The 12,750-nt window shown below is 42.6% G+C and overlaps 1 protein-coding gene across 4 annotated transcripts in view; it reads left to right on the top strand.

The window, feature by feature from the left end:
• The first annotated feature begins 3,085 nt into the window (after positions 1 to 3,085).
• Positions 3,086 to 12,750, top strand: part of AIG1 (androgen induced 1) — a 119,611-nt gene continuing 109,946 nt past the window's right edge. Inside the window, exons 1-4 of one of the 4 annotated variants that reach the window (XM_048489423.1) lie at positions 3,094 to 3,472; positions 4,968 to 4,987; positions 9,456 to 9,480; positions 11,124 to 11,165. In XM_048489423.1, the coding sequence (XP_048345380.1) occupies positions 3,318 to 3,472; positions 4,968 to 4,987; positions 9,456 to 9,480; positions 11,124 to 11,165 (242 nt within the window). In that variant the 5' untranslated portion in view covers positions 3,094 to 3,317. Of the gene's footprint in view, positions 3,473 to 3,774; positions 3,894 to 4,967; positions 4,988 to 9,455; positions 9,481 to 11,123; positions 11,166 to 12,750 lie in introns of those variants that run through there. The other 3 variants (XM_048489460.1, XM_048489432.1, XM_048489442.1) reach the window with 3 other exon arrangements.

Raw genomic sequence — 12,750 nt, 5'->3', positions numbered from 1 at the left:
TGTCAATTTCCACACATGAAGCCTTACATAAAGAGGCAGGGCTTTTGTCTCCAGGCCTGATAGCAACCTATTTGATAAGCAGCAGTTGTGCCTGTATAAGGTTGCTAACTGTCCTGCAAAGAAAAGTCTGAGTTGTGGTTCCAGCTTTAACAACTTTAACAAGATTTTGCTGTCAGAAGGAGAAAACTAGTGAATAGGTCTGCTAATTGATTTAAAATAAAGCTTGTACTGAGGAAAATAGACCAAGTGATTATTTTGATTGGCTGTTGTTTTTAAGTGGCAGCTTGAATGAACATCAGGTGGGGAGATCAGGCAGCTGGGCAGGAAAAATAAACCAGTCCTTCGTCTGATTGTTTTTTGCACAGTACAGGCACAAGCAGGATCACACTGGGACTTTTTAAAAGAACCTCCAAACTGGCAATTTTTGAAAATCCCAAACTAAAGTAAATCTCTCAGGGCAACTCCGGGGCAGACCCTGTGCAGCTTCAGGAACCATGCGGAATTCCTGGCTGCACAGGGATATTTTCTGTGCTCATCCCAGGATATTTTGACTGTGCAAAAACAACCTGTGTCATAGTTGGGAAATTGACAAGGGACTGCTGACTGTATGTTACTGCAGTTCGAATTTGGCTGGAAAATGTGTTTAGAAAGGTTTGCTTTTGCTCCAGTAGGATTTTTTGGCTTCCATTTGGTGTGGGTAGTTTTCAATGGTACAAATGGAAGCTGAAACATTTTTTGAATTAACACTTCAATGTAACTGTGTAGTTATGCTAAAGTGCCTGTGCACCACTTGCCGAATAACTGCAGCTTTGGCTGATGTGGTAACATGGCATCTGAAGACAATCTGTAAATACACTGCAAAGAATGGCTTCATAAACCAAATGCTGGTGGCAGAATGGAATAAAGGAAATTTGTGGCTTTGGGGTTATGATTAGGATTGTCAGGTGAATACAAAACAAAAAACACATGATTTTATACCCCACACAAAGTGTTGCAACCTCATTTCTCAAGTGCAGTTAGAAAACGTGTGTTTTAGAATAAAACACTGTAGTACACTCAGAAATTCTTTTATGGAACATTTGTATTTTTATCAGATTGAATTGTGTGTCTGATCATGCTCTACACAATTGCATTACAGATTTGTAAAAACTATTTACTTGAACTCTGCCTTTGACTCCAGGCTTCCACTTACCATCTGACTCACACACTATTTGTAGACACCTGTTTTAAATGGCCCCACAGGATATGGCCATGTTGTCTTTTTGTAATCTGATCTCACATTCAGTGAGAATGCAGTATTGTCACATGGTCTATTAAAAGAAAAACTCCTCATAATCTGATACAGCTCTGTCCAAGGACAGATACCAGAGATCATGCAAGCAGCCCATGATATCTATATTTTCCTTCAGAAAAGCAAATCCTAGAAGTGAATAAAATAAACAATAATTGCAATTGTACAGCAAAAATGGCAGTATAATATTTCAGGCCAAAGAAATCACTCATTTCCACTAAATTTCACAATTAAACTAGGGAATGATTACACTAAAGAATGATTACAACCTTAATGGAAGGTTTGTCTGCCACTGTCTCTAGAGCCTCAAACCACCTTAGGGCTTTGTTTGGTGTGGTGCAGGGTGCTGGCAAGGGGCAGGGGCAGGCTCAGATGGAGGGATCTTGGATACTCTGTCAAATTCTCTGCAGGCTCCCGCAGCACTTGTCCCCAGTTCCTCGCCAGTGGACCTCTGGACAGATTCAGGGGTGTCTCCTTCCCTAACATCGCCATCCCCCTGCACCAACCTCACCCCCTGTGCTTCACTGAGGCCCACCTATGGGGGGGTTTCCCACTTCACCCCCTGGTGGCCCCCTTCAGGGATGCATTGGGGTTTCCCCTCCACCCCCCTTTCTTTGCCTTGTCCTGGCCTCTCCCTGGCCCTGGGCTGCTTTATATAAATGTTTAAAAACATGGAGCACATGATAGAACCTTGGGGAACTCTAAACAGGCCAACAGTTAAGAGGCAGAGCAGCTGTTCCCCAGTATCACACCAAGAAATTTCCCCTTGATGTAGGAGCAGAAGCACAACAGAATGCCACTGCAATACTACACAGAATGGCTGTTCTGTTCTCCCCAGTGTGCAATGTGGAGCTCATGTATTTTTTATATTTTTATCCACTCTTTCTCCAGTGAGCTTAGAATAGCACACAGGATTCTCCCACCTCTTATTTTATCCTCAGAATAACATTGTAGAGCAGGTGAATAAAAGTGGAGATCAACCAGTGAGCTTCAAGGATTGAGTGAAATTTTGAACTTAGCTTTCTCTGGTTCTAGATTGAGATACAAACCACTGCACCAGAGTAAACTACATCACAGGGCTGTTGTCCACTACTCTTTCTGCTTTGACCCTTCACCCAAAAGAAGAGGGATAACAGCGCTGGACTACATTACAGGGTTATTATAAGGTGTTCTCTCAACCTCATTTTCAACTTGCACAATTAAAAGAAGTTAAAATTGTCACAGGACATTGTCCGCTGAAGCCTGCAACTTGAGAGAACACAAACATTGCACAACAAGGACCCCCTAATGGCTCGGTCAAATCGCTCCCCCTTCCATACAGAGAATAACAATGGGCCATATTTGACTTCATGCGGTAGTGATAAGTGCTGTCAAACCACAGCGGATTTATGGTGACCCCATCAGGTTGTCAAGGAAAGAGACGTGGAGAGGTGGTTTGCCACAGCCTGCCTCCGCGTCAGTAACCCGGTATTCCTGGAAGCCTCCCCCCCCCCCCAAACACTAGACAGGGCTGACCCTTTGGACCTTCCGAGAGCTAACAAGAGCGGACTAGCCTGGCTATCGCGATATTAAAAAGGGAGCTGGTTCACTTTCTCCCGGTTCAAAAGGAATTACAGCATGAACTGTTAGTCACTGTGTGTGTGTGGGGGGGGGGGGGAGGGGAGGAGGAAGAGGAGAGACACACGCTTCTACCCATTGATGGCTACACTAAATTACAGGATGGGGGCGTTGTTTCTCACAAGCACTTTTCTTTTCTGCCCCACGACATGGGGGTGGGGGGGAGATGACATCGAAAGCGCCCGGGAAGGCTGGTCCGCAGACAATGGCATTGTCATTCCGCCTCCTCCCTTGGAAGTCTATGGAGGAGACGCCGGAGCTGCCCAGCACGCGCGCGCCTAGCACAAGCCTGCTCTTCGGTGCGACGCGCGCACCGGGAGGCACAGACCGGCGTCTCAGGCGCGTCCCCGTTGCCTTGCAGCCGCCCAGGGATCATTCGGAGCCCAGGCCTCAGTGATCCGGGGCCAACATGGCGCTTGTGCCCTGTCAGGTGCTGAGGGTGGCGATCCTCCTCTCCTATTTCTCCATTCTGTGCAATTACAAGGCCATTGACATGCCTGCTCACCAGACCTATGGAGGCAGCTGGAAATTCCTGACGTTCATTAATCTGGTAAGTTCTCCCCCGTCCCCCCGCCGCCCCCTTGGTCCCTGTGCCCCCATCCTTCAAGCTGCCTCTTCGTGCGGCGTGTGCACCTGGCACACTGGCGGCGCTCCTCCGCCACACCACTGAGACTCCGGCGGCAGCAGAGATCAGGCGCCGAGCCAGCTGCTCCCGCAGTCAGGAGCCCCTCTGGTCTCCAGCGCGTCGCTCTGCTTTGCTCTCCTTTCTAGATCGCCTCCTCCGTCAGCAGCATAATGTGACGACCTTGAAAGGGGGTGGGGGTGGGGGGAGAAAAACGTCTTTTTTCTGTTTACCGGACTGGTCAGAGCGGTTCCAGAAAGGAGCAGGGGAGAGGGCGGACGCGAGTAGCCACGAAACTCGATGTTCCTGTTGGAAAGGTTGCCATATGCAAGAGGATCCTGTTCATGTTCACTCGAGTCGGATGTAAGCTCTGCTGTGTTCGGACAGGTTGCTCCCAGCATGGCAGCCTTGGTTAATTTAACTGAATACATCGTATAACACATCACAAGGAATGAAAATGTGCCCAAGCGGGTTGTGTATATCATTTTTTTTTTAAAAAAGAGTATGTAAATACCAGTCCGAGACACATTGCCAAAAACAACAATCGCATTTCAGGATGGCGAGGGGGATAGTAGCAACTGAGAATGTTTCAAGTAGTCAAATTGTAATTTAAAATCCATTGATTTGATGGCTTCTTGGGACTATATAATCATCAGCATCGTAGGTTTTCACAGGTAAATGTGTCAAGGGTTTTCAAGGCAAGAGATGTTCCAGGTCGTTTGCCATTGTCTGGCTCTGCAGAGCATCTGTGGTATTCCTAGGTGGTCTCAAATCCAAATACTGACCAGGGCCAACCCTCCTTAGTTTCTGAGATGGGGCTACCAACTATCTGGATCAGGTCAGGCAGACATATGCACACGTATATGACTTACAAAGGGGAAAAAATTGTTGGCAGCAACATTAAAGGACCATGAAGTAAAGAAAGCATGGGGTAAGACGTTACTATGCAGAACTCAAATGTAATTATAAAATTGCTGAGGCTGTTCATAATAGCAATAATTGGCAATCTAACTAGTTTTGATTAGCTAGTTAAATTCTCTAATGGCTGATGATTCCTGAATCTTGTTAAGCTTTAGATAGATCATTCCAAATGTGTTGAATTAAGCAGTTTCACAGTGGACTGTCCCTTTGAATTCTACAGTGAAATAGAAAGAGAATATTAATTCTATTCTGTAGAATAGAAGTTCTTTCACTGTAGAATCAGAATCAATATATTCTGTCACTGGTTCCTGAAATGTTTAATGTCATATTAATGTCCAGCTATTATTTTACATAAGGGCTGAACTATTTTGTCCTACCTAAAAAGAAGAGTATAGTTGACACATGACTGCATATATCATTTTGGATGATGAGCCAGTAGATAAGCCTAAGATGTTGTGTGAAGTGTCATTATGTTGCAGTCAACTTATGGTGACCTTGTGGTTTTTAAGGCAAGAGGCATTCAAAGTTGGTTTGTTGTTGTCTGTCTCTGGATAGCAGCATTGGACTTCCTTGGTGGTCCAAGTATTAATTATCCAAGTATTAACTAGGGCCAACTCTTCTCAGCTTTCAACATCTGACAAGATGGGGCTGCCTGGGCCATCCTGGTCTGGGTGCAAGATGGTATAGTGGATGTTATTGTCTGAATATAGAATCATAGAATTGGAAGAGACCACAAGGGGCATCAAGTCCACCCCCTGCAATGCAGGAACACACAATCAAACCACCCCGACAGATGGCCATCCAGCCTCTGTTTAAAAACATCCAAAGAAGGAGACTCTGCCACACTCCAAGGTAGTGCATTCCACTGTCAAACAGCCCTTACTGTCAGGAAGTTTTTCCTGATGTTTAGGTGGAATCTCTTTTCCCTAACCTTGAACCCATTACTTCTTGTTGTAGTCTCTGAAGCTGCAGAAAACAAGCTTGCTCACTCACCAACATGACAATATCAAATATCTAAACATGGCTATCATGTCACCTCTTAACCTTCTCTTCACCAAACTAAACATACCAAGCTCCCTAAGTCTCTCCTCATAGGACATGGATTCCTTGCAACATTTTGGTTGCCCTCCTCTGGACCCGTTCCAGCTTCTCAATATCCTTCTTGAATTGTGGTACCCAGAACTGTATACAATATTCCAGGTGAAGTCTAACCAATGCAGAACAGAGAGATGCAACTACATCCCTCGATCTAGACACTGTACTATTGATACAGCCCAGAATCGCATTGGCTGTCTTGGCTGGTACTTCACAGTGCTGACTCATGTTTCAGTTTGTGGTCTACTAAGATTCCAGATCCCTTTTGCATGTAGTGTTGTTAAGCCAGGTGGCACCCATCCTATATCTGTACATTTCATTTTTTCTGCCTAAGTGTAGTATCTTACATTTATCTCTGTTGAAATTCATTTTGTTTTGGCCCAGCAATCTAATCTGTCCAGGTCATTTTGAATTCTGACTCTGTCCTATGGAGTATTAGCTACTCCAGCTATTTTGGTGTCATCTGCACATTTGATTAGCGTGCCCTCTATTCCATCATCCAAGTCGGTGATTAAAAATATTGAATAGCACTGGGCCCAGGACAGAACCCTGTGGCATCCCACTGCTCACTTCTCTCCAGGATGAAGATGAGCCATTGATGAGCACCCTTTGGGTTCAGTCAGCCAAGCAATTAGAAATCCATCTAATAGTAGCATTGTCTAGTCCACATTTCACTAGCTTACTTGCACGAATATTATGGGGCACCTTGTCAAAAGCTTTACTAAAATCAAGGTATGCTACGTCCACAGCATCTACGTCTGTAACGTAAGGCGCTTATATATTCTGCTTTTGCGCTGCCACCAAAAATATTTTTCTTTTCTTATATAGCCCCACAAAACTGATTTTTCAACGGTCACCACCCTGACTGGGGAACACAGACACACAGACATAAAAAATAATAATGACTTTTAAAAGCTGAACAAAAGCTGAACAATGACTTTTAAAAGCTGAACAAAAGCTGAACAAAAACTGAAACGTTTATTGTTGGCTTTACAAAGAGGCTTCTCAGATCAACTGGAGAGGAAATAAGTGTATTGGTTGCAAAGAGTGTTTGCTTAAGCTTAGCGGTTTCAGAGTAGGTTTGTTTCTTAAAAGCTTAATGGTTTCAGGCACTTTACTTCAGTTACTAAATGGACACTCGCAGGTGTTCCTTACTTCAGATTGTTCACTTTAGGAAAAGATGTTTCTTAAGATGTTACTGGAGGTTGCACACTCCCTCATAAAATAAAAACTTCAGTCTGCTGTACCTCCCCACAACAATCAAACACTCAGCCTACGCCCAGTGGGATTCAGGCATAACAGCCTCCCTCTCCCACACTCCCAAAATCTGGCTTCTCTGCCACAGGAGCTGGGCCTCCCAAGACTGATGTTCCCTGTACTGGAGGACAGACTTTTAGACTGTTTCAGAGGTTTCCCTCAAAAATAAAACAAACACCTGAGGGCGGACACACGCCTCCAAACTCAGGGCTTTAGGTGTTTGAATAGCCTCCTCAGTTATTCCTAAACCTCAGCAGTGAGAGATCTCTGCGGATTCTCTTTACTCTGTCACAAAAGTATCCGAAGGCACATACGCTCAGTCAGAGCCAAAAAGTCCGAAGACTCCAAAAAGAAGAACCCTTCAGCACTCTCGCTGACAGTATATATAGTATCTCCCTAGATTTCTCTGGCCAATCAGGGCTGGCCAGGGCTTAACTCTTTCAGGGGCGGGTCCACCCTGTAATCTGAATGCAGTATAAGTGCATTCGTCACAACGTCCTTCATCTACCAAGCTTGTCACTCTATAAAAAAAAGAAGAGATATTAGTCTGGAATGACTTGTTTTTCAGTAGATATGGAAACAGAGTTGGCATCCAGGTTTGTTGCAGGATCTGTGTCAGCAACCTGAAGGTATAAGCCATTACAAAAACTGTGATCCATGCAACGGTCATCTCTAGGCTAGATTACTGTAATTCACTCTATGCTGGCCTGCCCTTAAATTTGATTCGGAAACTGAAGCTGGTGCAAAATGCAGCCACAAGGTTTTGACCTTTAAAACCATGTAAGGCCTGGGACCTGCATACCTCCGAAACCACATTACTCCATATATCCCCCAAGCAAACCTAAGATCAGCAACTGTAAACCTCTTGGTGCCCCGCAGTCCTACCATTGTTAAGTTGACCTCAACCAGGACCAGGGCCTTTTCAGTCCTGGCTCCTACCTAGTGGAACGCTTTACCATGCAACATCAGGGTCCTGTGGGATTTGATGCAATTCTGCAGGGCCTGTAAGGCAGAGCTCTTCCGCCAGGCTTCTGGCTGAGGCCCGAAAACTGAAACTGAAATCGTAATTATTTTATTCTTAATTACACTTGTTTCCGGCTTAAATCTTTAATCCATATTTGCTTTAAATGGCATCTGTTGCTGGTTTTATTTTAATTCTGATTTGAAATTAAGCTTTTAGTTAATTTTAATTTAAATGTATTTTAACCACCGGTATATTAGATTGGATTTTAACTATTATAACTATTTTAATTGTTTAATTGTTTAATTGTTTTAATTGTGTTTAATGTAATTGGTTTAATTGTTTAATTATTTATTTCATCAAATTTTATGTTATTTACTAATGTAAGCCTCTCTTGTGGGAATCGAATTAAACAAACGAACAAACAAATAAATAAATAAATATGGGTGAGGAGGGACTTGGTAGCCTAGTGCACTGTGATATCTGGAATGATGTTTTTCATAGCTAGTAGTTTGTCTTTGTGGAAGCTGTTAGTGTTAGAGTGTCAACATTAATAGCGGTAAGGCAGTATTCGGTTGGACACTGTCAATTACAGTGTCATCAGGAAATCATAGTGTATCGATGGCATAAGGCCTGAGTGTAGAGCCCACGTGTGACTGTGACTGTGCCAGGGCTTAAAACAGTGCTTAAAACAGTGGGGTGTGAGATCTGGGGTAGAAAGTTCTTGGCTGAAGTTTCTGGGTGTATCTGTGTAGATTTGTTGTAGTATATATGTGGAAGAGCAAGATTCAAGTCCAGTAGAGGATGGCTGATTTCATCTGAGGATAATTGGCAGGAAGGAGATCTCACATCTGGCTCCATCTTGATGGTTGCCATTTCCATGAGAAGCTAATATAGTGCAGACAGCCTGGTAATGGATGGCTGAGAGAATACTGTATCATCCTACCCTAGAATAACAACAGTTAGGATATGCAGAGAGGAGACAGTATTCATTTTGTAAATTTGCTCTAGTCTTTACAGTGCAGACTCATCAGTTTGCCAGATCTCCATTGGTTTGCCAGATCAGTTTGCCACAATCTCCGTTGGTTCCTGAGATGTTATATATGCCCCTGCAGTTTGAAACAACAATAAACTGGAAGAACAGGAGGTCAGGGAAGTGACTAGAAAAGCTGCAATGCAACCTTCAAAAAAGAAAAGTGAAGGGAAAACAGGCAGCCCTGTTTAAGTTGAGGAAGTGGCCCAACACAAATGAGACTGATTGGCTGAAAGAGAAGCTAGGACTGCCCAGAGTGCAGTCTACCAATTACAAGTCAACAATGGATTGAACATTGTCACTCTTTCTTCTTTGAACTGAATATCATTGCAACTTACTGGGAATTCTCAATTCTTTTGGACATTCCCTCCTGGCTATCTGTGGAACTGGATGAACTACTTCAGCTCTGTACTCACTTAAAGAGAAATAAATCTCCAGGCCCAGATGAAATTCTGGCTGAGGCGATTCTCGAGCACCCTGAGTAGAGGTGGGATTCAGCTGGTTCAGCCTTGTTCAGCCGAACTGGTTGTTAAAAGCCCCCTCGCTCCCCCTACTCCGGGGGAGAGAGCGACAGGGCTCTTAGCACCTTGGAGCCCAGGGACGGGAGGTGAGCTCTGGCTTGGCTCTACTTCCCATCTTTAGGAATTTCCCAACAGAGCTGGTGCCCCTAGTGCTAACTGTGAGTAAAATCCATAACCTACTTCCACAGATGTGATTAGCATTTATTTAGATCTCACCTGAGTGGAAATTTCACAGAGAAGTATTATTAATTTTAAGAATTTTACATTTCTAGCCTTTTTCAATCAATGTGCATAGTAATATCTCATAATATCTCTATAACCCAAAAACAGTTTTTGCCCAGATGGTCATCAGCATGGATAAATTGAGTCTCTGGCATCTCACAAGGACACAGTTTTAGTATTTCATGTATCTGAAGAACACTATAAATTTGTTATCAGAGTGGCATTCAGAAATATAGACTAACATAGCAAGTAGTCAAGATGTCACCTGCAGGCAGTAATCTTTATCACCAGTAATCTATACCATTTGCTGCTTTCAGTGGTAAAAAAAGGTGGAGACCCAAGATAGGGTTTTTTCAAGGGTGACCAGAGACTGTGGAAGATCTCCCCCACTGAGGTGCATCAAGCATCTTTTTAAAATGCATTTAGAAAATTAGTAAAGACATACCCATTTTGCCTGGTCTTTGGCTGAAGAGATGGTTTTCCCCTTCTGGTAATATGTATTCTGAAACAGGTTTTTATGCATTTTAATAGGCTATATGGATTTTAAACAAGCTTTATTGTTATATTATTATAGATTGCAATTGTTCTTAGGTTATTGGTATTTGTTTAACTTTTATCTTATGTTGTAATTTGCCCTGAGACCTTCATGTATAGGGAAGGCTAGAAATACATATAAAGAAATATATTTAAGAAACTGCTTGAAACTAAGCAGTCTGACCTTGTAGTCATACTATGCCCTTTGCAACAGTTGTTTGTATTGAAACTTAAAATGTTTTCTCTCAGGTGATGAATTTGCTATTTTATGGGGAAAATATGTGGGGGTACAGAATTGTCTTACTTTTTTAGTTTTTCAGTGCATAAGCACCTATTGTTTATTTATGTAAAGATTAACTGCTTGGGGGAAAAGAAGGAAGCTCCTGACTGATGTTTCTCTAGCTACCTGAATATCTAGTAAAAAAATTTTATGGTAAAGATGTAGATTCTCAATGAGACAGTGCTTTGTTATATAGTTGCTTTTAGTAGCGGTGATGCAAACTGAGCCTTACAGTCTATAGTTAATCCAGACAGGGCTGTGTCCTACCTGCTGAAAAATCCTCACCTTGTTCAATCACAGCATAATCCTAATGATTTTTAAAAATTACATTTCAATCCCACCTTTCTCTGTATCCTATACCCAAGGTGCAGTGCAAAGTGAATGCAAACTTAGTTACTAAAAGCAATAAACCATAAATAGTAAAACCATTATAAAAACACACTGCTACAGCATGTAGATAATGTTGATCCAGGTTTGACTGGAATTGGTCAATCTCAATGGCCCACAGAAACAGACTGGTGGATTAGGGTTCCTAGCCTTCAAGTAAAGCCTGGAGATCTCCCACAATTACAAATGATCTTCAGACCACAGAGATCAGTTTCCCTGGGGGGAAAAAGGCTGCTTTGGATGGTGGATTCAAGGACATTATACCCTGCTGAGTTTCCTCTTCTCTTCAAACCCTGCTATCCCCAAGCACCACCCCAAATCTCCAGGAATTTCCCAGCCTGCAGGTGGCCATCCTTTAGTGGATAATACAGTTGCAATAAAGTTGCAAAAGTGTCATGAGCTCAGGAACACCTATCAGTGCAAGGTAATTAATACTCGACACTCTGGCATCCAGGATTCTAATGGATTCTAAAGGCAGTCATGTTTTGGCAGCATGGAATCATGACACACCACCAGCGCATATATTTAAGGCACTGTGAATTGCATTAATATAACTATTTTGATTCTAAATATTTAACTTTGCATTTTTTTTATCATGAACCTGCCCCTAGATTATTCAGCTTGATTACTGCCTCAAAAAACAATATGGTTTGAAACATTAAATTGTGGTATTTTGACTTCATCTGCAAAAGGGATTTGCTAATTTTAACAGCTCTTTGAAAAGGAATTGGTTGGTTTTGGCCAGTTTCCTTGTCCAGCGTGGCAGTGGCATACTGCAAATCTGCCTGACTGCAGCAAACCTGGAAATGCTTTGTTTCACAGTATTATTTCCCTCAAATTACCAGTGGTATCTGCTCCCTAGAATGAACTAGACTGCCCAGATCCTGCTTTAAAATATGTTACTGTTGAGGTGACTGGAAACTGGCTTACTCTGAGTTTTCTTAAACCCAATTTAAATAAATCACCAGAATGCAAAAAATGCTAAGGAGGACAAGGAGGCAGCATAACACATGTCACCTCTGAATACTACAAAGAGGTGCCTTTACAGGTGTTATATATAAGGGGTTCAGAAAATGTTCCAGTCAAAATAATATTTTGATATATTTTAAAACAGAATCAAATGCTGGATGGCAGTGATATTTAGCACAATACTAAGGTTGATGGGCAGCAGTGGATGTGAGTGATAGAGGGGATGAGAAGACAGCTGTATACTGCTCGCCAGCCACAGAAAATCAGCCAGCTGGTTCCAACCATGGAACAGACCCTCTTGCTCTCACGGCTAACAGTATTTAGCACCCTTTCCTACAGTGGAGAAGGCCTGTATAAATTTGCCATTTGATAAATGAGAAACCATATGCAGTGGCAGATGTATAGGGCATTATTTGATGTTCATTTGAATAATAAAAGCAAATTAAAACTGAATGTGTGAAAATATTTTTGACCTTAATTTACTGCTTTAACTGTGATTGCTGCTACTGGAAATTGTATGTGTATTCAAAGCATACAGTAATTTATATAGGTCTCTGAAAGTGAGCTTGAGAAGTGTAAATCAAGAGGGAACTTATGCATAAGTCTAGTGCCAAATCTCAGCTTCAGCCAGTAATAGTAAATTTCAAGAAGGCATTCACACACAGTCCTCAGGGTCTGGTATTTTCCAAGACACACTGCTCAGAAGTTCCAAAGCCTTGAGAAGGCCTAAGTGGAAACTGGAAGATGAGAATGCTCAATATTTCAATCTGTATTGCTGTCAAATACTATGTGGCTTTGGGGGTGGGGGTGGCGGAAACTAGGTAGTCAACTTATCTAATAAGAATGATGTTTGCACAGTTTCAGGATTTTGAATGTGCCCCTTCCTGCAGTGGGAACTATGTGCATATGTGGGTGGTTTCTGATTGAGTATAACTGCAGTGGTCAACGTGGTTTCTGATCTGAGAGATGCACATGCGTCAACCACCATGAAATCCTCTTTTAAGTTGACAGTACTAATCATTCTGACAGGTAGAGAAATG

Source organism: Sphaerodactylus townsendi, linkage group LG01 (assembly GCF_021028975.2).
Source record: "Sphaerodactylus townsendi isolate TG3544 linkage group LG01, MPM_Stown_v2.3, whole genome shotgun sequence".
In the NCBI taxonomy this organism is placed as follows: Eukaryota; Metazoa; Chordata; class Lepidosauria; order Squamata; family Sphaerodactylidae; genus Sphaerodactylus; species Sphaerodactylus townsendi.
This window is presented reverse-complemented; position numbering and strand designations above follow the sequence as displayed.